At 47.8% G+C, this 27,432-nt stretch overlaps 1 protein-coding gene across 1 annotated transcript in view; it reads left to right on the top strand.

Moving 5' to 3' along the window:
• LOC146990488 (uncharacterized) overlaps positions 1-27,432 on the top strand; it is a 51,031-nt gene that overhangs the window by 1,003 nt on the left and 22,596 nt on the right. The window contains exons 2-10 of the mRNA XM_085803657.1: positions 8,200-8,876; positions 9,057-9,975; positions 10,809-11,058; positions 11,182-11,822; positions 12,991-13,129; positions 15,870-15,970; positions 16,097-16,226; positions 16,818-17,084; positions 19,467-19,627. Of these exons, the coding sequence (XP_085659783.1) occupies positions 8,200-8,876; positions 9,057-9,975; positions 10,809-11,058; positions 11,182-11,822; positions 12,991-13,129; positions 15,870-15,970; positions 16,097-16,226; positions 16,818-17,084; positions 19,467-19,627 (3,285 nt within the window). The remainder of the gene's footprint in view (positions 1-8,199; positions 8,877-9,056; positions 9,976-10,808; positions 11,059-11,181; positions 11,823-12,990; positions 13,130-15,869; positions 15,971-16,096; positions 16,227-16,817; positions 17,085-19,466; positions 19,628-27,432) is intronic.

The following is a 27,432-nucleotide window of genomic DNA, read 5'->3' as shown; positions in this document are numbered from 1 at the left end:
CTGTTATAGATTATTGATTATCAATCAGTCAGAGCTGTGTCAGTGTCAGATCAAAATGAACTTTAGCTTTATTAAATTTTATTAGACCATGATGACGTCACACTGAGCTCCACTTCCTTTTTAAAGTTCATATCTGAGTTATTATAAATGTGCATTGAGACAGGAGCAGATCAATAATAATCATTATAATAATCAGTATTTCAGTCTGAATGACTCTGACATAAATGAACGGTTTTATAATGAAATGAACAGAGACATAAATGAAGCTCCTTGAGCAGGAGAGAGAGGTGAACATGTGTTTGTGACAGAAACAGCTGATTGAAATCACAAACATTCATCCTGAGGAGCAGCAGCACCAACGCTGCGCTGCCTTCAAAATAAAAGCTCCACCTCCACCACTGAAGTCTGAAGTATTGTTTATTTAGACACTATATCATATAATATTATCACTAATGTTTGTTTTTCTGAATGCTTTGGAGATCTAAATATAATCTTATACCAATAATAGAAAACATCAAACTGAACCAATGGGGAAAATGTGAGAAAAAAGAAAATGGCAAATAAATAAAACTATCAAAACTATTCATGACATTCATTATTTGAGTAATTAAACCTTACTTAAATGAATAAACTCAGTTCAAATACCTGTGACTCCATAAACTGAGCTCACGTCTGGGATTGTTCGTTTTATTTTGAAATCTAATACCGGAAGCGCTGCGTTCTATTGTGCGTAACTTGACGCAGGAGAGAGAGAGACGGAGGGAGAGAGAGAGAGAGAGAGGAGGAAGAGCGGGATCAACCAGCAGACAGACAGACGACGGGACCGAAAAGAAAGAAAAGAAATGTGGAATAATCCGCGAGCTGTGCGCGCGACACCGTGACGGCTGTTTCCGGTCGTGGAGGAAAATTATTATTATTATTTATTTTATTTTATTTTTTACATTTTCCCTTTTTTTTTTGTTTTAAATTTTCCATCTGAGAATTGTTTGGATCTGATCTGATCTGAGAGCTGCTGCTGCTGCTGCTGCTTCCTGCCGGGACACACACACACACACACACACACACACACACACACACACACACACACACACACTCATCCTGAGAGTTCAAGCCCGGTTCCGGACGGCGCGTGCGTGTGTGTCCGCGCACGAGCATGCGTGCACGTCCAGGTGTGCGTGTCCTCTCTCGGCCTCCGTCCTCGCTGCTGTTCAATATAAACAGATGTTTTTCTAGCGGAGTTCCGCTCCAGCTGCGGTCACCTTGTTTTCTGACCTGTGCGCGTGTGCGTGGCCGCGCGTGAACGCACGTCTGCAGCAGAAACTCATCAACATAAACAGTTCTGGGTTTTTTTTTTGTTTTTTTTTTGAAGACCTGAGATCAATGAGGATGGATTTATTTATTTATTCTGTTTGGTGTTAGTTGTTTGAACTGATGGATGATCAATAACTAATAATCAAAACCACAGGAAGTGAAGAAGAATAAGAAGAGTGAGTGATGTCATCGATTCAAACTGTGGTGTAGTCTAATGTTTTGTAGTGGTAAACTGTTTTAAACTGTTCATCTTTGTATCACTGGTGGTTCTCAAACTTTTTTACATCAAGGACCCAAAATTGATTAGACAACAGCCCCCATTGGACAACATTTTGAAGAAAACAAATCAACGTACGTATAAATGAGGCGTAAACTACATTTTTGAAAGATTATGGAGAAATTTCTGGAAAAGAGTGGTAGGCTACAATTTCTCAGAGACAGTTGAAACATTTCTAGAAAAAAAGGTAAGATTTCAAAAAAATAAACAAAAAAAAGTTTAGGATTTTTTTTTTTTTTTAGAAAAAAGTGGTAACATTTCTAAAACAAACAAACAAAAAAGTAAAAAGTCGTTTTTTTTTAATTGAGAAAAAAATAATAAAATTTCTCAAAAACTTATAGAAAAATGTGGCTAAATTTCTCTCTCAAAAGGGGCAAACAATAATACAAAAATAAGTAAAATTTCTTGGAAAAAAAAGTTAAAAAAAAGAAAAATTGAGAAGAAAATTGTAACATTTCTCAAAGAAAATTCTAGGAAAACTGGATTGAAACATTACCGGATCGATCCAGTATTGATGATGTCATGTGACCCCGGTGTTGCGTTCAGGTGAACTCAGACCTGTCGTTGCTTCACTCTGTTTCAGACGTGGAGAGGGTCTTTGTTGCCGGGCAACGCGGTGGTGGTGGTGGGCGGAGCCAACAGGTGACCTCTCCAGGTGAAACTAACACACACACACACATATACACAGAAATAAGAAAAAACAGCTGGAAATCTGGCAAACAGATCCAGCTGTGTGTGCGTGGTTGTGTGTGTAAGTGTGGTTGTGTGTGTGTGAGGGTGGTTTGATGGATGGACATCGGTGTCACACACACATACAGACTCACACACACACACACACACACACACACGGACACGCACACACACAGCTGTCCCTCAATAGTCTGGAGATAAGAGCCGTTATTGAAATCCCAGCTCCCTAACAGCCATCAATTACTGTGTGTGTGTGTGTGCTCCTGTGTGTGTGTGTTCCTGTGTGTGTGTGTGTGTTCCTCGGTGTGTGTGTGTCGGTGTGTGTGTGTGTGTGTTATCGCTGAGCCGGAGGACAGATAAGGCACGTCGCCTCGTTTCCCGAGGAACTCATAATCCAGCAGAGAGAGAGAGAACACACACACAGAAACACACAAAGATGTCGAGCATCGCTGCAGACAGAGGCTGTGTGTGTGTGTGTGTGTTCCTGTTTGTGTGTGTGTTTTCTGTCTCTCATCTCTCTGAGCCGACACACACACACAGGAACACACACACACACGGGTCACCTCGTCTCTGAGGTCAATCGACTTCATCCAGATGTGTTACCTGTAATCAATAACAACTGATCAATAAATTATTCCTTGTTCTGATTGATGAGTAATGACAAGTATTGGCGACTAATGATGAGTAATGAAGAATATTGACGAGTATTGAAGAGTATTGACAAGTATTGACAAGTATTGAAGAGTATTGACGAGTACTGACAAGTATTGAAGAGTATTGACGAGTATTGAAGAGTATTGAAGAGTATTGACGAGTATTGACGAGTATTGAAGAGTATTGATGAGTATTGACGACTATTGATCAGTATTGACGAGTATTGAAGAGTATAGGCTCTGTGCACAAGTCCCGTGACGTACTTCCGCTTTCCCCGGTTGTCGGCATATCGGTTTCCGGCTAACTTCCTGCTTCATTCGCTTACTATTATAGAGCGTCTGTCACAATAAATCTTCGAGATGCCTGCAAAATCTTCCCAAAATATAGATCAACGATGTTCACCGCATTGTGGATGCCCACTCCCCTGCTCCCAAAAGCAAACGAGAGAATGGCTTTCGTCTTTATATATCGAGATACGTGCACTAGTTAGTAGAAGTTGTTGTTGTTAGCCGACCAGCTAACATTAGCGACATGCCATTTTTAAAGCTTTGCGTTTGTTTCGTAAACCTGTTCACGCAGGCCCCCTAGTGGTTGGGACGCCGGCGTCCCAAATTAATAACACATGAAGGGCGTCCTTAATACAAACGAAAGTAGGCCTGGTGTAATTAAAACTCCACCACAGACCTTTTAAGGACACTTTCGGCAACATGTAGAAAAAAAAAGAAGTTTCTAGGTGCTACGGTTTTTTCACAGTCACTGAAAATGTCTCAAACAATATCAGACTACGGCAGCCCACAAGCGACGTCACGTGAACAACGAAGGTGATTTAAACATATATGTACCATCTGTACACCTCTTCTTTCACCACCAAAAAATCGTATACTGTCATATAAACAAAAGCAAAGAACAAAAATGCAGTTTTTACCCCATCAAAGTTTTAAACAAGCCTGCTCACCCAACACAAACAAGCCCGGAAGTCATTTTCGAGTACCGAAAAATACGGACAATCATCAATAATAGACCCACTAAAACACTGAATAAAATTACAAGCTTACCCTCTTGTTAAAGCTGAAGATGTGCTCGACAAAATGGGCATCTTCGATTTTATCCATCGTGACCAGATAATCCATGATAGGTTACGTTTACCCGCAGTGCTAATGCTATGAGCTATTATCCGTCAGACTGCGCACCCGCTTTGCGCATCTCTCGTGCCCTGTCAATCAAAGTCACGGGGGTGAAAACTTTTTCGTCCAATAGCAGAGACCCTAAGGTGTGACCTGATATATAATGATCCCTGATTGGGCAAAGCTTAAGCCTGCACCCAGCTGGTTCCTGTGGTTCCCTCTCCCCCTTGTGTCAACAAGTAAGCAATACAAGTCACCACAAAAAGTGTGTTTTTACTGCCCCAGTTTTAATGTAATAATGTTTTATTCTATTTCTATTCTATTTAAAATGTCCTTGTTAATTTAAGCCATCACTGGTGGTTGTGGGATGTTTACTTCTGGAGTTTTAAAGGAAAATAACAATATAATACAGGCGAAAATAGGTAAATTCCTGTTTGGATGGGTTTTGGACACCAAATATTAATCCCCCTAAATTAAATTTTCAAATGGCATTTTACTTATGTAACTAATGTTCCTAAAAGCCATCAAGTGTGTGATTGGCCCCAATAGGTTATCTGTTGGAAAAAAAAAAATCTCACTAAAATCTTGCAGTGTGCATTTTAGCCAAATTGGACAATTTTGGACAGGTTTTGCACACTGGACATCGCCAAGGGACACTCTTTGGAAAAACTCTATAGTGCCTCAGTAGTTTTACATATCAACCTAAAATTTGGTACACATGTGGACAGGGAGTGTGTGAACCATATATGTAACATTCAACCTGTTTTATAATTAGGATTTTGAAATATCACCTTTTCACCAAAAATTTCCAACTCGTTTTTTTTTTTTTTTTTTTTAAATGTATTTTCAGAAGCTCAATTTTTTATGGAATGACTCAATTCAATATTTTATAGATATAGATGTAAAGGGACAAAGGTTGTCTTTCATTTAAGCCATAAACCATAGTTGTGGGATTAGTACTTCTGTGGTTATAAAGCTTTAATTGCAGTGATACAAAAACAGGCGAAAATTGCCAAAAATGGCCTCTGCATGAAGAGGTTAAAGTTTGTTGTTGTACTGACTGTGTTCACTATGAGGGGTGTACTGCGAAGCCAGTTTAGTGGGTTAGCGAGGTATTGAGTCTAAAGCCAGGCTCTCCTGTACTAGGAAGGTGGCTCTCTTTTAACCCGGCTAGATCACCACGGTAACTTATGCTTAGCTCATAACCTGTGGTCCCGACCAGGTTCAGACCAATAAAAGCGCCGCTGTTTCACTATTTAACTCATTTACAGCTGGCGTCACCTTTACTTTGAAATAATATAATAATCTATATATTTTACTTTTATATAGTGTCACACTGAAATAAGTTGTCTGCTGGACAGGACATGGCAGGACATGGATAATCAGATGGATAATCGGTGAAGTTAATAATTTCACTTAATGTGACCATGAATACATTAAATTAAAATGTCGCCTGTTATGTGTTGCCCAAACGCAAATCTTGAATAGGTCTACACTGTTTTCACACTTACAAAGGTCTTGTTGTCTTTGTACAGAGACAATATTTGTTTGTAGCCACAGCACCTAAACAATCCACTGTTTCCATACGCACATCCAGCCTCGCTGTCAATAAAACACACACTCGCATTCTTGCGATCAGTGAAATAGGGTATATGAAAACAACAGCCTATAAAACACAATTTAAAATGACAGTTGTTATAGCTCTAGTATTCATGGTCACATTAAGTGAAATTATTAACTTCACCGATTATCCATCTGATTATCCATGTCCTGCTGCGAGCGCACAACTTATTTCAGTGTGACACTGACTGTATATAAAAGTAAAATATATAGATTATTATATTATTTCAAAGTAAAGGTGACGCCAGCTGTAAATGAGTCAAATAGTGAAACAGCGGCGCTTTTATTGGTCTGAACCTGGTCGGGACCACAGATTATGAGCTAAGCATAAGTTACCGTGGTGATCTAGCCGGGTTAAAAGAGAGCCACCTTCCTAGTACAGGAGAGCCTGGCTTTAGACTCAATACCTCGCTAACCCACTAAACTGCCTTCGCAGTACACCCCTCATAGTGAACACAGTCAGTACAACAACAAACTTTAATACGAAACAAACGCAAAGCTTTAAAAATAGCACGTCGCTAACGTTCGCTGGTCGGCTAACAACAACAACTTCTACTGACTAGTGCACGTATCTCGAGAATGGCTTTCGTCTTTATATATAAAGACGAAAGCCATTCTCTCGTTTGCTTTTGGGAGCAGGGGAGTGGGCATCCACAATGCAGTGAACATCGTTGATCTATATTTTGGGCAGATTTTGCAGGCATCTCGAAAAGTTTATTGTGACAGACGCTCTATAATAGTAAGCGAATGAAGCAGGAAGTTAGCCGGAAACCGATATGCCGACAACCGGGGAAAGCGGAAGTACGTCACGGGACTTGTGCACAGAGCCTATTGACGATAATTGACAAGTATTGAAGAGTATTGAAGAGTATTGACGAGTATTGAAGAGTATTGACGAGTATTGACGATAATTGACGATAATTGACAAGTATTGAAGAGTATTGAAGAGTATTGACGAGTATTGAAGAGTATTGAAGAGTATTGACGAGTATTGACGAGTATTGACAAGTATTGAAGAGTATTGAAGAGTATTGACGATAATTGACAAGTATTGAAGAGTATTGACAAGTATTGAGGAGTATTGACAAGTATTGAAGAGTATTGACAAGTATTGAGGAGTATTGAGGAGTATTGATGAGTATTGAGGAGTATTGATGAGTATTGATGAGTATTGATGAGTATTGATCTGCTCTCTTGTCTCCGCCCACAGACATGACGAGCTGAGCAGCGTCCAATCAGAAACAGAGGCAGCACAGCAGCATGGTGAGGCCACGCCTCCTCCTCCTCTTCCTCCTCTGTTCCTCCTCCTCCTCCTCCTCCTCTTCCTCCTCTGTTCCTCCTCTTCCTCCTCCTCTCCTCTTCCTCCTCTCCCCTTCCTCATCTCCTCCTCTTCCTCCTCCTCCTCCTCCTCCTCCCTTCCTCATCCTCCTTCTTCTTGTTTTTTTTATTGCGCCTCTCCTGTTCCTCCTTTCCTCCTCCTCTTCTCTTCTTCCTCCTCTCCTCTCTCCCTCTTCTCCTCTCCTCTCCTCTTCCCCCTCTTCTTCCTCCTCTCCTCCTCTTCCTCCCACATGTCCTAATGGCCTAGGGCTGATATCCAATCAGAGCTGCTTCACAGCTCCGTGTGACAGGAAATTCAATTAGGCTGAATTTTCTTCCTTCAATCTTTCTCTCTCATTCCCTCTCTCTCTATTTCTCTCCCTCTCTCTCCCTCTCTCTCTCTCTCTCTCTCTCTCTCTCTTTTTCTGCCATGCTTTCCCTTTGTCTCTCGCCCTGTCTTTGTTTATCTCGTTCTCTCCTCTCGTCCTTTTTCATCTCTCTGTGTTTCCTGGATCTGTAGAGGGAGAGAGGAGCTCCGGGTGCTGCAGCTCGTCCAGGAAAACTGAAAACATTTAAAAAATAGAAATAAGAAAATAAAAATAAATAAATAAATGACTCTGATTTCCTCCATGAAGGAGAAATGAAACTCTGTCCTTGAAGAGTCTGAACTGTTTATTTTCTGACTTCAAGCTGCTGCTCCTCCTCCTCTTTCTTCCTCTTCTTTCTCCTCCTCCTCTCTCTTCCTCTCTCCTCTCTTCCTCCTCCCTCCTCTTCTTCCTCTCTCTTCCTCCTCCTCTTCCTCCTCTCTCTTCCTCCTCCTCCTCTCTCTTCTTCTCTCCTCTTCCTCCTCCTCTTCTCTCTTCCTCCTGCCTCCTCTTCCTCCTCCTCCCTCTTCCTCCTCCTCCTCCTTCTCTTCCTCCTCCTCCTCTCTCCTCCTCCTCTTCCTCCTCCTCCTCTCTCTTCCTCCTCCTCTCTCTTCTTCTCTCCTCTTCCTCCTCCTCCTCCTCTTCTCTCTTCCTCCTCCTCCTCCTCTTCTCTCTTCCTCCTCCTCCTCCTCTTCTTCCTCCTCCCTCCTCTTCCTCCTCCTCCCTCTTCCTCCTCCTTCTCTTCCTCCTCCCCCTCCCCCTCCTTCTCCTCCTCCTCTCTCCTCCTCCTCCTCCTCCTCCTCCTCCTCCTCCTGTTTTACCAGCTGTGTCTGTGTCTCAGGTGGACGCCGGCGCCTCCTACAGGATGAACCCTCTCGCCGCCCTCGCCATCGACCGTAACGCCCTGTTGGGGCGGGAGAACCTCGGCGCCCCCGGTGGCGGGCTCTTCTACCCCGGCGCCCGCCCCCCCCTCTCAGCGGACACGCCCCCGCAGCCGGGCGCCACCGCTCCTCCTCCTCCTCCTCCTCCTCCTCCTCCAGGCTACGAGCTGCTGTACAAACCTGGCGCCGGATACGTCGGCCTCTATAAGAACCCGGCGCTGCTGCTTCCTGTGGGCGGGGCCGACGGCTTGGGGCTGGACCGCCGAGTGTTGCCTGGCGACAAGCAGCAGCAGCAGTTGGAGCTGAGCGGTGGCGGCGGCGGTGGCGGTTTCCTGCGGTTGCCATGGTTCAACCCGTACGCCGACGCCGCCGTGTACCCGTTCCTGGACGTGATGGCGTACAAGGCCGCGTCCTTCCTGTCGCCGCCGCCGCCGGCCTTCCTCCAGCAGCCGGTGGCGTACGGCGGGGAGAGGCTGTTCTATCTGCCCCGCTACGCCCCGGCACACATCACCTCCTCCTCCTCCTCCTCCTCCTCGATGGCTCCTCCTCCCATCGCCAGGATCCCCACGGCCGCTCCTCCTCCTCCTCCTCCTCCTCCTCCTCCTAACCTCCTCTCCCCCCCGGGCCAACAGGAGCCGTCGGCCTTCAGCAGCGGAACCAGTCTGACCTCCTCCTCCTCCTCCTCCTCCTCCTCCTCCAGGAGCAGCAGTGGAGCAGGAGGTGCAGGAGGAGCAGCTGTCAACACTTCAGCCAGCGCTTCTATCACTCAGTCGCCCTGCTCCTCCTCTTCCTCCTCCTCCTCCTCCTCACTCCACAGCAGTAACCTGCACTCAGGCAGCAACAGAACCAAAGACGCCGGCTCAGAGCGCTGCAGCAACGCCGCCGCCTGTCAATCACCGGCCGCGTCGCCGCGGAAACCGGGAGACAAACCTCTGGACCTGTCGGCCAGAGACCTGGAGCGATTCGCCAGCGGCTTCTCGTCCACGTTTGGGTTTCTACCTCCGTCTCCGTCTCCGTCTCCGTCTCGCTTCGGGCTGAACAAACCTCCAGCTTTAAAAAACCCAGAGAAGATCAGCAGCGCCTCCTCCTCCTGCACCTCCTCCTCCTCCTCCTCCTCCTCCTCCTCCTCCCCGTGGACCGTGGCAGGAGGTTCCTCCTCCACAGCCGTCATCAAACCTCAGATTGGAGACAGCTCCTCTGGTTCCTCCTCGCTGGAGAAGAACTGTGCTGCAGGAGGAAGACCTGCTCCTCCTGCTCCTCCTCCTCCTGCTCCTCCTGCTGCTCCTCCTGCTGCAGCTCCTTCTTCTTCTTCTTCTTCTTCTCCAAAGCCCAGATGTGTCGTCGTCTCCACCGACGTGGAGCGAAAGGAAACCCACACATCTGGAGGTTCAGCCAAAGCAGATGTTGAGGAGAAGCTCCTGCAGCCCGGCAGCACCTCCTCCTCCCTCCAGCCTGGCAGCACCTCCTCCTCCTCCTCCCTCCAGCTCTTCAGTGACTCCTACCTGCCTCCTGGTTTGGGCTACACCACCCGTTACATCCCATACTCGGTGGCTGAGACCATGTCCCTGCAGCGCATGTCCTACGCCCACCCCGTCCTGCTGGGGGGGGGCAGCAGCAGCTTCTACCCTGCACCTCCTCCTCCTCCTGCACCTCCTCCTCCTCCTGCTGCTCCTGCTGCTCCTAAACACAACCTGCCGTTTGCAGTGAGTCCGTACCAGAAGGAGCTCACTCCTCCTCCTCCTCCTCCTACAGCAGCAGCACAGACACAGCAGGAGAAGAGGAAACTCCCCAGGATGAACCAGAGCCGAGACGATGTGCTCTGTATCGACCTGGTGCGTGTCTGCATTTTCTAATTTTATTTGCACAATTACACATAAAAACATGTGCATCTGTACATGTCTTTAAAGAGGGACTATGCAGGATTTGAAGCTTAAAGGGATAGTTCAACATTTTGTCAAATTGGTCCACTGCCATAATCCCTATAGTCATAGCAGTAGGTTCGTTACCTTTAATTGTCGGTGCAAGCTATTTTTAGAACGGCGGAGCAGAGCCGTGAGCTGCTCAGAACTACGCTACGGAGGCTCATGGGATTTCTTGGTTGAAATCTTGGTGAACGTTACCAGACAGAGTTGTTTTAGAGGGAAATTCATGCAAAACCGCTGATGCACGTTGGCTTCAGGGACAATTTTTCATCAAGCAGTCTCTGTATTTCCCTCTAAAACAACTCTGTCTGGTAACGTTGTGTTATTATCTCATAGCGTGGTGAATGTGCAGGTCACAACTTGTCCACCAGAGCGTTGTGGAGTTGTTGGATTGTGTATTTGATGAGTTTGATGAGGGAAACCAAGAAATCCCATGAGCCTCCGTAGCGTAGCTCTGAGCAGCTCACGGCTCTGCTCCACCGTTCTAAAAATAGCTTGCACCGACAATTAAAGGTAACGAACCTACTGCTATGACTATAGGGATTATGGCAATGGGCCAATTTGACAAAATGTTGAACTGTCCCTTTAAGGTAAAAGTTCCTGTGGTTCTTCATCACTACGTATCTTGTTCTTTCTCTTACGACCAGGTGAGTGACGACCGCTCGTCCTCCGAGCCCGGCGGTCCAGACCGAGTGCCACGGCGCTCGAAGGTCCTCGCGGGATCAGAACCTCCTCACCTCAGGTCTGCATCACCTCCTGAGGAGACCAGACAGCAGCAGGAGGAGGAGGAGGTGGAGGAGGAGCAGCTCAGTCCGTCTCCAGACGTCCCGGAGGAGCAGACGATGAGCTGCGCCCGCACGGCTCCTCAGCAGTTCAGCAGAGCGAGGAGCAGCGGAGGTTCTGGTTCTGGTTCTGGTTCTGGTTCTGGTTCTGGTTCTGGTTCTGGTGGAAACTGGACCAGGCTGGTGGACTCAGGCTCCGCCCCCTCTGGCACCGCCCCCTCTGGCTCCGTCCCTTCAGGCTCCGCCCCCTCTGGCTCCGCCCCCTCTGGCTCCGTCCCTTCAGGCTCCGCCCCCTCTGGCTCCGTCCCTTCAGGCTCTGCCCCCTCAGGCTCCGCCCCCTCAGACTCCGCCCCCTCTGGCTGCGTCCCTTCAGGCTCCGCCCCCTCAGCTGACGCCGCCGCCGCCGCTGCAGCCACACCCCCTCCTGGTGGCGTCAACAGAACCTTTGTGGGTCCGTGTTGCAGGAACCGGACTCTGCTCTCTCCCAGAACCTCCAGCGCTCCGACTCCTCCTCTCTGCTCCTCCTCCTCCTCCTCCTGCTGCTCCTCCTCCATCTGCAGGAGCGTCATTGACTCCTCCTGTGTCAGAACCAGACCGACGTTCCCGACCACAGAACCTTTGGACTTCAAACGCGAAGACACGTCGCCGTCCAGCTGTGCAGACGGGAGGACACACCCCCGGGACGGAGACAACGTGGAAGAGCAGGAGGAGGAGGAGGAGGAGGAGGAGGAGGAGGAGGAGCAGGGCAGCACGCGGCGCTCCAGCCTCACCAGACGCCTCTCCACCTCCTCCGGCTTCGTGGGCGACCGATTCAAACGCCTCAGCACGGAGCTGCTGGCCGACGCCAGGACGCTGGGCCGCGAGCAGAGAGCGCTGCAGGTGAGGACAGATGTTTGTCTCCTCCTCCTCCTCCTCCTCCTGCTCCTCTTCCTCTTTCTCCTTTTTTTCTTCTCCCTCCTCCTCCTCCTCTCTTCTCCATCTCGGCTGGTGCATGTTTGGGGTTGTGAGGTCAGAGGTCAGAGGTCAACATCTGGTTTTGTTTCTCTGACTTTGCTTTTTGTCGCCTCCTGTTGTTGTGTTGTTCCTCCTCCTCCTGTTCTTCTCCTCTTCTTCTTCCTCCTCTTTCTCCTCCTCCAGTTCTTCATCCATCTCTTTCCCCCTTCTCCTTCTCTTTCTGCTTTTCCTCCTCCTCCTCTTCTTCTTCCTCTTCCTCCTCCTTCTCTTTCTCCTCCTCTTCTTCTTCCTCCTCCTCATTCATTCTCCTCCTCCTCCTTCTCTTTCTCCTCCTCTTCTTCTTCCTCCTCCTCATTCTCCTCCTCCTCTTTCTCCTCCTCCTCTCGTCTTCCTCCATCTCGTTCTCCTTTTCCTCCTCCTCCTCTTCTTGTTCTACTTCTTCTTCCTCTTCTTCCTCCTCCTCCTCCATCCTTGCAGCTAGATGTGTGGTTTATAGCGTCACAGACAGTGAACCAACAGATGATGATGATGATGACAATGATGATGATGAAGATGAAGATGAAGATGAAGATGTGTTGTGACGTCCTGTTGAACATGAACAAAGTATTTTCTGCTTCTGACTCTTAGTTCAGTTTCTTCACCGTGGTCGTTTCCTCTGAAACGCCGCCGGCTCAGGGAGGTGAAGCTGCTGAAGGAGGAAGAGGGGGGAGGAGGAGGAGGAGGGGGAAGGTTCAAATTAACTCACATACGCCCTTGGGTGCAGCCGGACCCGAGCGGCGGCGGCGGCGTTGGATGGATTTGTAGATCGTTTCACGGGCCATTAAGTTTTAAAATGGGTTTGTGGTCGGGGCAGAGCGAGGTGAGGGAGGAGAACGGGCCTGTCAGGCGGCGCACAGGGAGCGGTTACCACACCGTCGCCGCTGCCGCCGCCGCCGCTGGTTACCCACGGTTACCGCCAAAAACAATGGCTGAAACTCACGACGGAGTCTAACGAGCTCGTTAGCAGCAGGAAAGTTCAGAAACCAGATGTTGTCACTTCTCTGATGCTTCATGCTTCTTCTTCTGTTTCTTCTTTTTTTTCTTGTTTTCCCAGCGTGCAATGCTGCGCTTCTCCGAGCTGGAGCTGAAGGAGAAGGAGGGAGGAGGAGGAGGAGACGAGGAGGAAGGAGGGATGACAGCAGCAGCAGCAGCAGCAGCTTCAACAGCAACAGGGGAGACGGAGCTGGCAGGAGGCCAGAGGGGAGGGGGAGGGAGGGAAGGAGAGGAGGGGAGGACGAAAGAGGGAGAGGGAGGAGGAGGAGGAGGAGGAGGAGGGGGAGGGGGGTGGGAACGCTGCCAGCAGAGCGAGGGGAGACGAGGAGGAGGAGATGGAGGAGGAGGAGTAAGAACTCCCTCTGCAGCCGCTGCCGAGGCTCCAAGAGGTAAGAGGATTTCCGGAGAGTTCTGCAGGATGACGTGCACGCTCACACACGTGCATGCTCACACACACACACACACACACACACACACGTGCATGCTCTCTCACACAGACACACACACTTTTTCTGGCTGATCTCACTCACTTGAAGTCCCTCACTTTCTTTGTCTCTTTCCCGCTTTCTTTTTTAGTCTGTGTGTGTGTGTGTCTTTCAAAGACTCACACACACACACACACTTGAACTCTCTGTGCACCTCGCTCACTTTGACTCGAACATACCACTGCCCCAGTTTCCTCCAGAAAACCAAATGTGCACACAAACACACATAAATAAAGATGGAGGCTCTGTAACTCCGCCCCCAAACTCCCTGTCGATCCAAATATGGTCATATAGTCCAGTAATTTTAGGCCAAAAAAGGGGTCAACGTTAAACAAATTGCAACAGAAGCAAACTCAACTGATTTTGTATCCTCAGCATGTCCTGAGTGAGGGAAAAAAAGCCCCGAAGAATCCCATTAGGGGAAAGTTTAGAACAACACCCAAACATATCCCATTTATACGCATATTAAAAAAAAATTTCACGTGTATAGGGTAAAATTTTCAACCTTTAGATATCTTCATGAAAATTACTGAGTTGATTACTTACATTAAGACAAACAAAAAATGTATTACAAGTTTTTTGAAATTCTTCGTTAACATGAGCACATTTGCATAAATTTGTATAAATTTGCATAAATTCCACCGTTTTGACGGCACATGTGTATATGAAGTTTCTGTGGTGGTACCGGCATAAAAATTGGAATGAGTTGACTCCATCGGTCAACCGACAAGTTGACCACTTTAAATTTCAAGATGACTGTAATTTTTCAAGACAGCCACATCCTTAGTAGAGCAGGTATGACATGAGCCAACAGTGCATAATCCAATTACGTATGGCTAATTTGCATACATACAACACCTGATCTAAACATTGAGTAGAGCAGGTGAAAATGTCTTGTTCAATTTTGTTAACATATATGTTAACAAGATTGAACAAGACATTTTTTAACTGTAATATGATATTACAGTTAAAAAAGGAATGGAACCAATTTAGGCCCATGAGCATTAATAGAGACGGAGCATGTCATACCTGCTCTACTAAGGATGTGGCTGTCTTGAAAAATTGCAGTCATCTTGAAATTTAAAGTGGTCAACTTGTCGGTTGACCGATGGAGTCAACTCATTCCAATTTTTATGCCGGTACCACCACAGAAACTTCATATACACACGTGCCGTCAAAACGGTGGAATTTATGCAAATTTATACAAATTTATGCAAATTTGCTCATGTTAACAAAGAATTTCAAAAAACTTGTAATACATTTTTTGTTTGTCTTAATGTAAGTAATCAACTCAGTAATTTTCGTGGAGATATCTAAAGGTTAAAAATTTTACCCTATTCACGTGAAAAAAATTTTTTATATGCGTATAAATGGGATATGTTTGGGTGTTTTTCGAAACTTTCCCCTAATGGGATTCTTCGGGGCTTTTTTTCCCTCACTCAGGACATGCTGAGGATACAAAATCAGATGAGTTTGCTTCTGTTGCAATTTGTTTAACCTTTTCTCATAAAATGACTGGACTAATAGAGGAGGAGCTTCATCTGATTCATCTAATTAGCTGATTAGGTGAGCGATGACATCACTACCACCAGCTGTCACTCAAAGAGGCCACGCCCCCCAAAAAACGCTCCGTAACTGTCACTCTAGTGGTCGGGAGAGGAACTGCAGCTGCTGCTTCGATTGTGTGTGTGTGTGTATGTGTTTGTGTGTGCATGTTAAGCAGCAGTCGTCCGTGCACGCGCCCAGACGACAATGTTGCCATGACGATGGGCTTTGATGGCCCGTTGCCATGGCGCATAATGTGGCCGGGAGCCACGGGACGCACCACGAGTCGGATGATCCTCACAGAGAGAGAGAGAGAGAAGAAAAAAGAGAGAGTGAGAGGGAGAAAAAATAAAGAGAGAGAGAAGAAATGAAAAGAGAGAGGGGGAGAGAGAAGAAAGAAAGAGAAGAAATGAAATGAAAAACAGAGAGAAGAAAGAAAGAAGAAATAAAAAGAGAGTGAGAGTGAGAAAGAAAGAGAGAAGAAATAAAAAGAGAGAGAAGAAATGAAAAGAGAGTGAGAGAAGGAATAAAAAGAGAGAAGAAATGAAAAGAAAGAGAGAAGAAATAAAAAGAGAGAGAAGAAATGAAAAGAGAGAAGAAATAAAAAGAGAGAAGAAATGAAAAGAAAGAGAGAAGAAATACAAAGAGAGAGAAGAAATGAAAAGAAAGAGAAGAAATAAAAAGAGAGAGAAAAGAAATAAAAAGAGAGGGAAAAGAAATAAAAAGAGAGAAGAAAAAATGAAAAACAGAGAGAAGAAAGAAAGAAGAAATAAAAAGAGAGAGAGAAGAAATAAAAGGTCAAAGGTCGCCAACGTTCTGGCATATAATGAAAAAAAAAGAAAAATCGCAAACGGTCACTAAAGAGTTAAAAGCGTCATCAGTTTCTTATGGATCTGTTTGTGTCGTGCAGGTTTCCAGGCGACCTTCCCTCATGGCCACGCCCCCTCGCTGACCACGCCCCCTCACGACCACGCCCCCTCGCTGACCACGCCCCCGTGCCCCCGTCGCCACGCCGACCACCAGGAAGAGGAGGAGCAGCAGCAGCAGCGGAGGAAGAAGAGTGAAGGTGAAGAGGAGGAGGAGGAGAAGAGGAAACGGCAGCAGACGCTCCTCCCTGCAGCCATTGGTCGGTTTCAGGGCCACGCCCCCCTGATGACATCATCACCGGCCAACCGGAGGAGGGTCTTCAGCCTGGAGCCGTTTCACCAGAGCAGCATCGTCAACAGCAACCGGCTGAAGAGGGGGAGGGAAGGGGAGGAGCCCACAGGTGAGCACCGCCCATTCTGATGGAGGAGGAGGAGAGGAGGAGGAGAGGAGGAGGAAGAGTAGAGGAGAGGAGGAGGAGGAGGAGGAGGATAAGAGGAGTGGAGGAGGAGGAATTGTAGAGGAGAGGCGGAGGAGGAAGACAGTAGAGGAGGAGGAGGAGAGAGGAGGAGAGAAGTGGGAGGAAGAGGAGAGGAGGGAGAGGAGAAGAGAAGGTGAAGGAGGAGAGGAGGAGAGGAGGGAGGAGAGAAGGTGAAGGAGGAGAGGAGGAGGAGAAGATGAGTTGGAGGAGAGGAGAAGAGAAGGTGAAGGAGGTGAGGAGTAGGAGGAGAGGAGGAGGAGAAGATGAGTTGGAGGAGAGGAGAAGAGAAGGTGAAGGAGGAGAGGAGAAGAGCAGGTGTAGGAGGAGAGTAGGAGGAGAAGATGAGTTGGAGGAGAGGAGAAGAGAAGGTGAAGGAGGAGAGGAGAAGGAGAAGATGAGTTGGAGGAGAGGAGAAGAGAAGGAGAGGAGAAGGAGGAGAAGAGAAGGAGTAGGAGCTTCCTGTTTTTCTGTCTCTCACCGCTGATTGGCTGATCGTTCCCTGTCGTTATGCAGACTCCGCCCCCGACGACGTGAAGAAGCTGAAGGTGTGCATCGAGCTCAACGGGCTGCGACTCAACAAACCGCGGCTTCCTGCGGAGCTCGCACACTGGCCGCCGCTGCCAACGGCAACGCTACCGCCGCCAATGGCAACGCTGGCGCCGCCAACGGCAACGCAGGTGGACAGGAAGTTCAGGGTGGACGTGCCGGTCCTCAGGGCGACGTCAGAGGTCAACGGAGGCTGGGGTGACATCACGTCTGTGAGGAGGGACGGGCCCAGAGGTGAGAGCAGCAGCCAATCAGAGCAGACCGGTCACAGCCAATCAGATCGATACGATTGGAATCAATGAGGAAATCAATAATCAGCCAATGATCGATCACTGAGTATCAGTCGTTGTTGTTTTATTGACAGGAAGTGATCACAGTCTGTTCTGAGGGAGGCTTTTATTTTGAAGGCATCACAGTTGATGAAACCTCACTCTTTCTTTTTCTTCTCTCTTTCTTTCTCTTTCTCTTCCTATTTTTTCCTTCTCTCCTTCTCTCCCTCTTTTTTCCTTCTCTTTCTTTTTCTTCTCTCTTTCTCTCTCTCTCCCTCTTTTTTCCTTCTCTCCCTCTCTCTTACTCTCCCCCTGTCTTTCTATTTTTTCCTTCTCTCCCTCTTTTTTCCTTCTCTTCCTATTTTTTTTTACTTCTCTTTTTTCATTCTCTCCCTCTCCCTTTCAGATTTCAGATTTCATTTTTTTCTCTCCCCGTCTCCCTCTTTTTTCCTTCTCTCCCTTTCTTTCCTTTTTTTTCTCTCTCTCTATGCTGTCATCACCCCCCCCCCCCCTCCTCCTCCTCCTCCTCCTCTCTTTTTCCTCTCTCTCTCTCTTTGATTGCCGGAGCACACGAGAGGAATAACACCAGTGTGTGTGTGTGTGTCTTCTGACTGTGTGTGTTCCTGTGTGTATAGTGTGTATATATATATATGTGTGTGTGTGTGTGTGTGTGTGTGTGTGTGTGTGTGTATGAACCCGTGGCGGCCTCATGGCGTGCTAATAGCCGTCTAACATCTCCCAGATGGAGCCGGTACACACACACACACGCGCGCGCGCGCAGGGGAAGCGATTGTTGATGTGTCTAATTGATCCCACGTGACATCACAGTTTGATTGACAGGTGGGCGGAGCCACGAGTCACAGCAGGTGATGATGTCACTCTGGAAAAAAAATCAATAAACCTGCAGTTTGTCTATTAGAGGTGTGTATGTGTGTGTGTGTGTGTGTGTGTGTGTGTGTATGTGTGTGTATGTGTGTGTGTGTGTGTGTGTGTGTGTGTTTGTGTGTGTGCGCCCAGTAAATAATAAGTTCCTGTTGAGTGCACACACATAAACACACAGACACACACACCTATACTCATTCAGAATTAACACATAATGAAGGTGTGTGTGTGTGTGTGTGTGTGTGTGTGTGTGTGTGTGTGTGTGTGTGTGTTTGTGTGTCTGTGTGTGTGTGTGTGTGTGTGTGTGTGTGTGTGTGTGTGTGTGTGTGTGTGTCCAGGCTGATAAATAATTCAGCAGTGTGTGTGTGTCTCCCCACCGGCTCAGAAACAACCTCTGGCTCTGTGTGTGTGTGTGTGTGTGTATGTGTGTGTGTATGTGTGTGCGTCTGCAATGGAAAACAGAAGACTCTCTCTCTCTCTCTCTCCCCTCCCCCACTCTTTGCTGCCTCGCACGCCCGCTCACTCGCTGCTCCACTCTGTGTTTCTTTGTTCCTCTCTCTCTCTCTCTCTGTCTTATTATCTAACTCGCCCGCTGCTGAAGGACAGGGAGGAGGAGGAGGAGGAGGAGGAGGAGGGAGGATAGGAGGAGAGGAGAGGAGGAGGAGAAGAAGAGGAGGAGGGAGGAGAGGAGGAGGAGGAGGAGGGAGGATAGGAGGAGAGGAGGAGGAGGGAGGAGAGGAGGAGGAGGAGGAGGAGGAGGAGAAGAGGAGGAGGATGAGAAGAGGAAGAGTAGAGGAGAGAAGGAGGAGGATAAGAGGAGAGGATGAGAGGAGGAGAAGGAGGAAAGAAGTAAGAGGAGAGGAAAGGAGGAGGAAGAGCAAGAAAAGGAGAAGGAGGAGAGAAGTGGGAGGAAGAGGAGAGGAGGAGGAAGAAGAGGAGAGGAGCGGGAGGAAGAGAAGGGGAGAGGAGGAGTACAATGAAGAAGAGGAGAGGAGGAAGAGGAGAGGAGAAGTAGGAGAGGAGAGGAGGGAGAAGGAGGAGAGGAGAAGGAGGAGAGAAGTAGGAGGAGAGAAGTAGGAGGAGAGGAGGAGAAAGATGAAGAAGAGGAGAGGAGGAAGAGGAGAGGAGAAGTAGGAGAGGAGAGGAGGGAGAAGGAGGAGAGGAGAAGGAGGAGAGAAGTAGGAGGAGAGGAGGAGAAAGATGAAGAAGAGGAGAGGAGGAAGAGGAGTAGGAGGAGCGGAGGAAAAGGAGGAGAGGAGGAGAGAAGTAGGACGAAGAGGAAAGGAGGAGGAGGATTAGGAGGAGAGGAGGGAGAGGAGAAGGTGAAGGAGGAGAGGAGAAGGTGAAGTAGGAGGAGTTGACTGGTGTGGTTAGTTCAGGTGCAGTCAGAGCTCTGAGCGTCAGGTGGAGTTTACCCATGATACACTGCAGTCTCTCTCTAACTTCTTTACTTTTTATCTTCCAGTTTTCCACGTGGCCCCGCCCCCCTCTCATCTCCCCCGGCAACCCTGCAGCCCTACGCCACGGCAACTGACCCCCGCATCCTTCGCCTCCCTCTGCTCCTCCTCCTTCTCCTCCTCCTCCCGCCTCCAGGACAAGCACCAGAGGCTGAGGGAGAGCCGCAGGGTCTCCTCCTTCCTCCTGGCTGCACCTCCTCCTCTTCCTCTTCCTCCCTCCTCCTCTTCCTCACCTGACCCCCATCAGTTCCGCTGCCATGACGACGACCCCGACAAGCCCAGGGGCAAGCGCCCCTGCAAGACGAAGCACACGGGAGGAGGAGGAGGAGGAGGAGCACAGGAGGAGGAGGAGGGAGGAGGTGAAGGAGGAAGCGACGAAGAGGACGAGGGGAAGAGTGGGAAGGTGAGTGAGGAGTAAAAAGGTCAAATAAGAGCGTTACTACGCCTCGTAAAATAGTCCCTGTGACCGGTGAGAATGGGAGCGCTTGATTTGGGGGAGGAGGAGGAGGAGGAGAGAGGGGAGATAGAAGAAGAGAAGGAGGAGGTGGGAGGAGGAAGAAGAAGGTGGGGGAGGAGGAGGGGAGAGGGAAGAAGAGAAGGAGAGGGGGAAGGAGGAGGAGAGTAGAGAGAAGAAGAGAAGGAGGAGGGGAGGACAGGAAGAGAAGGAAGAGGATGGAGAGGAGAGGGGAGAAGAGAAGGAAGAGGAGGAAGGGGAGGAGGGAGGAGGAGAAGGGGGAGGAGGAGGAGGAGGAGGGAGGAAGAATAAGGGGGGGCGGGAGGAGGAGATGGGGAGAGGGAAGAAGAGAAAGAGGGAGAAGGAGGAGGGGAGGACATAGGAGGAGAAGGAGGAGGATGAAGAGTAGAGAGAAGAAGAGAAGGAAGAGGAGGGAGGAGGAAGATGAGGCGGAGGTGGGAGAAGAGAAGGAGCAGGAGAGAAGGAGGAGGAGGTGGTGGTGGTGAGCGCTTGTTTCCCAGGCCCCTGTGTGGAGACGGGTGGAGGTGACATCACCGCTCTCCGGTCTGAAAGTAGAAACACGACTCGTCTTTTAACAACGTGAACAACGTGAACGCCACAACTTTCCATTAAAAGTCAATGTAAATGACGCGATGACACGCGATGGCGCGTCGGGCGACGCGTTTTGGGCGATTCGAGCGACGCGATGAAGCGATGACGCGTCCATCGTAGGGATCGTGCAGAATTCTTCATAATTGTATAATCGCCATAATCCTGAATTTATTGTCCATTTTGTAATCCTTGCGAGGCGCGCACCACGCCATGTTTTAAAAAAAAAAAAAGAGTCATGTCTCACCAGCGTGCTTGGCAGGCATCCAGCCACTAGTCACAGCCGCACTCTTGCATAGCATCTCTGTGCTCCTTTGGCCAACACTTCCATTTTAAAAGCGCATCTAGGGATAAACACCCCTCTATCTTTGTGGGACTCAAGGTAAAATGTGCTTTCTTTGCTTGTCTCAGTTTCCTCCTCCTGGCTAAACACCCTGTGCATTGTGAGCTCAGATTATACCGAGGTGAATATCACCGCCTAAAGTTAGCACACGTAGCTAAATGTCAACAGTGGCAACATGTGAAGACGAGAGTCGAGTCAGTCGACCGGCTTGCTAATTAGTTGCTGCTAACATTAGCTCGCTAGCTAATATTGCCCCGTCGTTTTCGTTACAGATAATGACCTCACAAAATCACAGCTAATGTTAGGGCTCACCCAGAGGTGTTTATCTTTGGAAAGTTGCGGTACTGCTGGCGGGGCTCAAGGGAGCACCGCTCATTGAAACAACATTGATACGTGCTGAAAAAAAGAAAGAAAGAAAGCGAGCTACAGTGAGGGAGTGTCACGACTTCCTGTTTCTAGACCTTCAAATTAAAAGCCCTAAAGCTTTTAGTTCAGTCATGGCCGTGAATGGCAGAGGCTCCGCTGTAACTGTTACCCGCTTCTAAAAGGGTTAAGTCTGATGACTGGAAAGACAAACAAGATGTTGACAACCTGACCTCTTTGTTATCGTGATAATATCGTTAATCGCGATTATTTTGGCCACAATAATCGTCACATGAAATTTCATATCGTCCCATCCCTAGTCCATCGCGGCCATCGCATCATCGCGTCCATCGCTTGAAGTTGAAAAATTCAAACTTTTCAAGCGACATCGCGTGACGCTGTGCCGCGACATCCAATCAGTGTTGATATTCAACCACGTCACCGACACAGCTACCAGACACACATTTCAAAACATGGTGGAGAAGATCACTGTGGCTGTAGTCTCGCTCACCAGACCCTCCTTCAGAGAAGAACTGTGGCTGTGTAAAAAAACAAAAAAACACCCGGGGCTGTGTGTGTTTTCCTCAGATCAATAATATACATCCATGGCCGTTTCCCGGAGCTTTACGACACAACGTCGTACTTTTACCACGATCGTAATAAAAAAGATAATGCCTGCAGAGGGTCAGAGGACCTACAGCTTCCTCCTTATGAATATTTCATATGTATTTATATTTATTAATATTTCTCAGCCATGGTTGACGAGAGAAAGAAAATAGCGGGAGGTGGGTTGCATCATAGCGCGATGAAGCGATGAAGCGATGGTGAAAAATGTGACAAATGTGTCAAGCGACTCGCATCGGGTCCATCGCGTTTGGTGTGAACGCACCGTTAGCGTAAACAAAGATGGCCGCCTCCTCTGAGGCTTGGTCGGCCAAGGGGGTGGATCAGACTACACGCAGGCGTAGCTCACAGTCGGCCATATGAGGACGGGCAACTTGCTCTGACTCTGGCTGCAGTTATAGCGCAGTAGATAGGTGATCCAGTCATTTTCACTAAAAAAACTATTCATAACTCTGTGAAAAATAAATCAGTATGTAGCTATTACTTTAACTATTTGCATAATGTCACTATAATGTTACTTTTACAAAAAAAATACATTATTAAAATTATCCGTGATTCTAAATATGCTGCATCATAACTGCATAGACGTTCATAAAAATCAAACCGTTTTGAACGGACAAAAACTGAGCAAGTTCTAGTCATTATAGCAGAACATGCACCATAGGCTTAATGCTCTGAGGGAGAGAGTTGCCCGTCCCAAGATGGCCGCCGTACTGGCTACGCTTTGTCATTGGGAAACAGCTGCGGGTGAGTCATCTAGTTCTTATATATATATCTATGTGGTCGGCTGCCGTCGCCGGCTTGGCAGCGCCTGACTCCGCCCACTACGCCCAAATATGGTCAAAGCAGGAAGAGCTGAGATTTTGGTGTTAAAGGGGAATTGCGTTTTTTTACAATCTGGACCTTATTTCTAGCATAAAATCCGATCATTTCCTCACCCAGATAACTTTGGTGTCATTACAAGTCGTTGTGATGAAATTAGCTCCAGCCGAGAGCCGCGTATATCCGTATAATGCGAGGCAGCGCAATACAGCCTCTAAATAACACATTATCTGCAGAGAAACTCCTTCATTTCAGCAATATCATGATAGGCTAGTGCTATTCCCCTCTGAGTCCGGGGTTAGCTGTTATCAACATCCGGGGTCTGTAGGTTGACCTACTGACCTCTGACCTGGATGATGTCATCTCTGTTGCTACTGCGATTATGGTTAGTTACTCACTAAAGCTCCGGCTAGTTGTGCTAAAAATGGACCCGAATGCCGAAGTGGAATGATTATTATCAGAATCTTCTAGATCAGAGGTTAGTAGGTCAACCTACAGACCCCGGATGTTGATAACACTAGAAAGAGGAGTAGGAGGAGAGGAGGAAAAGGAGGCGTATCATAACTAAATATTGCTGAATTGAAGGAGTTTCTCTGCAGATAATGTGTTATTTAGAGGCTGCATTCTGCTGCCCTGTAGACTCCATTATACGGATATACGCGGCTCTCGGCTGGAGCTCATTTCATCTGAACGACTTGTAATGACACCAAAGTTATCTGGGTGAGGAAATGATCGGATTTTATGCTAGAAATAAGGTCTAGATTGTAAAAAAAAAAAATTAACGCAATTCCCCTTTAAAAAACACCAAAATCTTCAGTCTTCCTGCATATGACCATATATGGGGCGTAGTAGGGCGGAGGTCAGGCGCTGCCAACCGGCGACGGCAGCCTACACACATAGATATATATAAAAGAACTGAGATGACTCAGGTCACACCGCATGCTGCTGTTTCCCAAAGACAAAGCGTAGCCAGTATACGGCGTGCCATCTTGGGACGGGCAACTCACTCCCTCATAGCATTAAAAGCCTAAGGGTGCATGTTTCTGCTATAATGACTCAGAACAATGCTCCCAGTTTTTTGTTCCGATCAAAACGTTTTGAATTTTAATGTAACGTCTAATGCAGATATGATGCAGCATAGATAATAATCACACGTGAAAATGTTAAATAATGTAATATTTATTGAAAAAGTAACCATTATAGTGACATTAAGCAAATAGTTAAAGTAAATAAGCTACATACAGATTATAATATAATCACGACGAGTTAAGAATAGTACTTTTTTAGTGAAAATGACTGGATCACCTATCTACTACTGCTCTATACTAATAAACTGCAAGCCAGAGTCAGAGCAATTTAGCCCGGACGCCTCATATGGCCGACTGTGAGCTAACTCCTGCTTAGTAGTTCAGATCCACCCCCCTAGTCCAGACCAAGCCCTCATGAGGGAGGTGCGTGCCATCTTTGTTTACGCTACCGGTGCGTACACAATGCAGATACCAAAACGCGATGGACCCGATGGCGAGTAATCGCTTTAGACACATTTTGTCAACATTTTTCAACCAACGCTTCATCGCTTCAGTCAGCTATCAACAACAACGCGCTATGATGCAATGCCAAACCCACACCACCTCCCTCCCCGCTATATTTCTTACCTCTCTCTCAGACAACCATGGCTGAGAAAATATATAATAAATATAAAATACATATTAAAAAAATCATAAGGTAGGAAGCTGAAGGCCCACAGACCCTCAGCAAGATGCAATTATCTTTTTTTTACTTACGAACGTGGATAAAAGTACCGAACGTTGTGGTCGAAAAGCACCGGGAAACGGCCAAAATGGCATTGACTATAATATTGATCTGAGGAAAACAACACACACAGCCCCCGTGTGTTTTTTTTTGTTTTATTACACAGACCACAGATAATCTACTCCTGAAGGAGGGTTCTGGTGAGGCCGAGACTACAAAGCCACAGTGAATCTTCTCCACCCATGTTTTAAAATGTGTGTCTGTTAGTCTAGGTGTTCGGTGACGATGTGGTTGAAATAATCAACACTGGATTGTATGACGCGGAACACAGCGTCACGCGATGGTCGCCTTGAAAAGTTTGAAGTTTTTCATCTGTTCATAAGCGATGGACCGGCGATGATGCGAAGGCAGCAGATGGACAAGGGATGGGACGATCATGAAAAATTTCATGTGACGCTTATTGTGTCCAAAAGTAATCGCGATTAAAAACGATAATTATCACGATAACAAAGAGGTTCAGGTTGTCAACAACTAGTGTTTGTCTTTCCATCCATTCAGACTTAACCCATTTAGAAGCGGGTAACATTTTCAACAGCGAATGCCTCTTGCCAATACCACGGCACAGACTAGGGAACTAAGACGCTACAAGCTTTATGGTAGGGCTATTTTAATTGCAAGGTCTAGAAACGAGGAAGTCGAGACACTCCCTCAACGTGTAAGCTCTCGCTTTCTTCCCATTCTAATCTTTTTTTCAGCAACCGAGGTATCAATGTTTGTTTCAATGAGCGGTGAGCGGGTTGCTCCCCGTATGAGCCTCCGTCGCCAGCAAGTACCCCGCAACATTTCAAAGATAAACACCAAACACCACCTCTGGGTGAGACCCCTAACATTAGCTGTGATTATTGTGAGGTCAATATCTGTAACGAAAACGACCGGTGGCAATATAAGCTAGCGAGCTAATAGTTAGCAGCAACTAATTAATCAAGCAACCGGGTCGACTGACTCGACTCACGTCATTCACAATGTTGCCACTGATGAACAATTAAGCTTACGTTTCTAACTTATAGGTCGGTAGACATACACCGTCGGTATAAATCTGAGCTTCACAATGCACAGGGGTGGTATTAGCATCCAGGAGGAGGGAAACTGAGAACAAAGCAAAGAAAGCACTATTTTATTTATTTACCTTGTATGTCCCACAAAGATAGAGGGTGTGTTTAATCCCTAGAAGCGCATTTATTAAAATGGCGAAGGGTAATCGGCCCAAAAGGAGCACGAGAGATGCCAATTCAATAGAGCGGCTAGTGACTAGTGGCCTGGATGCCCTGCCAAGCACGCTGGTGAGACCTGATCTCATATTTTTTTATAAAACATATGGCGTGGTGCGCTGGCCTCGCAAGGATATACAAAATGGACAAAATAAATTCAGGCAGATTAGGCGATTATAACAATTATTAAAGAAATCTGCCAACCGATCCCTACGATGGACGCGTCATTGGCTCTCACGCTGACGCTCGAATCGCCCAAAACGCGTCTCCCTACGCGCCAACGCGTGTCAACCGTAATCATATACATTGACTTTTAATGGAAAGGTTGATGGTCGTTCACGTTGTTCACATGTTGTAAAAAGACGATTCCGTTGTTTCTACATTCAGACCGAGATGCGTTATGTCACCTCCACCCGACTCCACACAGGGCCTGGGAAACAAGCGCTCACTCACCACCAACCTCCTCCTCCTTCTCTCCATGCTCCATCTCTAACTCCCCACCTCCGCTCTCATCTACCTCCACCCTCCTCTTCTTCTCCTTCTTCTCTCTCACTCTACATCCTCCTCCTTCTCCTCCCTATGACCTCCCCTCCTCGCTACTCCCGCTTTCATCTTCTTCCCTCTCCCCAATCACCTCCTCCTGCCCCAGCCTCCCCCACCTGTATTCATGTCCTCCCTGGGCTCCTCCTCTCCCTCCTGCCCCTTCTCCACCCTCCCTCCTCCCATTCCTCCTCATCCTTCTCTTCACCCCTCTCCTCTCCATCCTCTTCCTTCTCTTCAGTCCAACCCTTCCTCCATCTCTTACATCTCTCTCTACACTCCTCCCACTTCCCCCCTCTCCTTCACTTCTACCACTCTCCCCACCTCCTCCCCCACCTTTCATTCTTCCTCCCCCCACCACCTCCTTCTCTTCTTCTAACCCCCTCTCTCCTCCACCTCCTCCTCCCCCAAAATCAAGGCTCCCAATCTCACCGGTCCACAGGACTATTTTTACGAGGCTAAGTAACGCTCTAAATTTTACCTTATTACTCCCTCACATCCACAGCCTTCCCAACACTCTTCCCTCGTCCTCATCGTCTGCTTCCTCCTTCCACCTCCACCCTCCTCCTCCTCCTGAGCTCCTCCTCCTACCCTCCTCCTCCCGAGTGCTTCTTCTTGCAGGGGCGCATGCCCCAGTGCTTGTCGGGTCGCGTCATGGCAGCGTAACTAAGGGGGTCAGGTGGAGGAAGAGGAGAGTGAGGAAGAGGAATAGGAGGAGGTGTCAGCCAGAGTAAGAGGAGACCCTGCGGCTCTCCCTCAGACCGTCTGGTGCTAGTCTGTAGGCGGGAGGAGGAGGATAAAGGAGGAGGAGACAATGGGAGCGAAGGATTCGGTGGTCAGTTGCGTGGCGTATGGGCTGCAGGTTGCCGGGGGAGATTGAGATGTGGGCGGGGCCACGTGGAAAACGGAGATAAAAAGTAAAGAAGTTAGAAGAGAGACGCAGTGTATCAGGGAAAACACCACCTGACGCTCGAGAGCTCTGTACAGCAACTGAACTAACCACAAACAGTCAACTCTCCTACTTCAAACCTTCACCACTCTCCTCCATCACCTTCTCCTCTCCCTCCTCTCCCTACCTAATCCTCCTCCTCCATTCCTCTTCGATCCTACTTCTCCCTCTCCTCCTCTTCCCACCTTTTCCTCCGCTCCTCCTACTCCTCATCCTCCTCCTCAAGCCTCTTCTTCATCTTTCTCCAACC

Source organism: Trachurus japonicus, chromosome 2, assembly GCF_045865225.1.
Source record: "Trachurus japonicus isolate A0001 chromosome 2, Traja_1.0".
Classification (NCBI taxonomy): Eukaryota; Metazoa; Chordata; class Actinopteri; order Carangiformes; family Carangidae; genus Trachurus; species Trachurus japonicus.
This window is presented reverse-complemented; position numbering and strand designations above follow the sequence as displayed.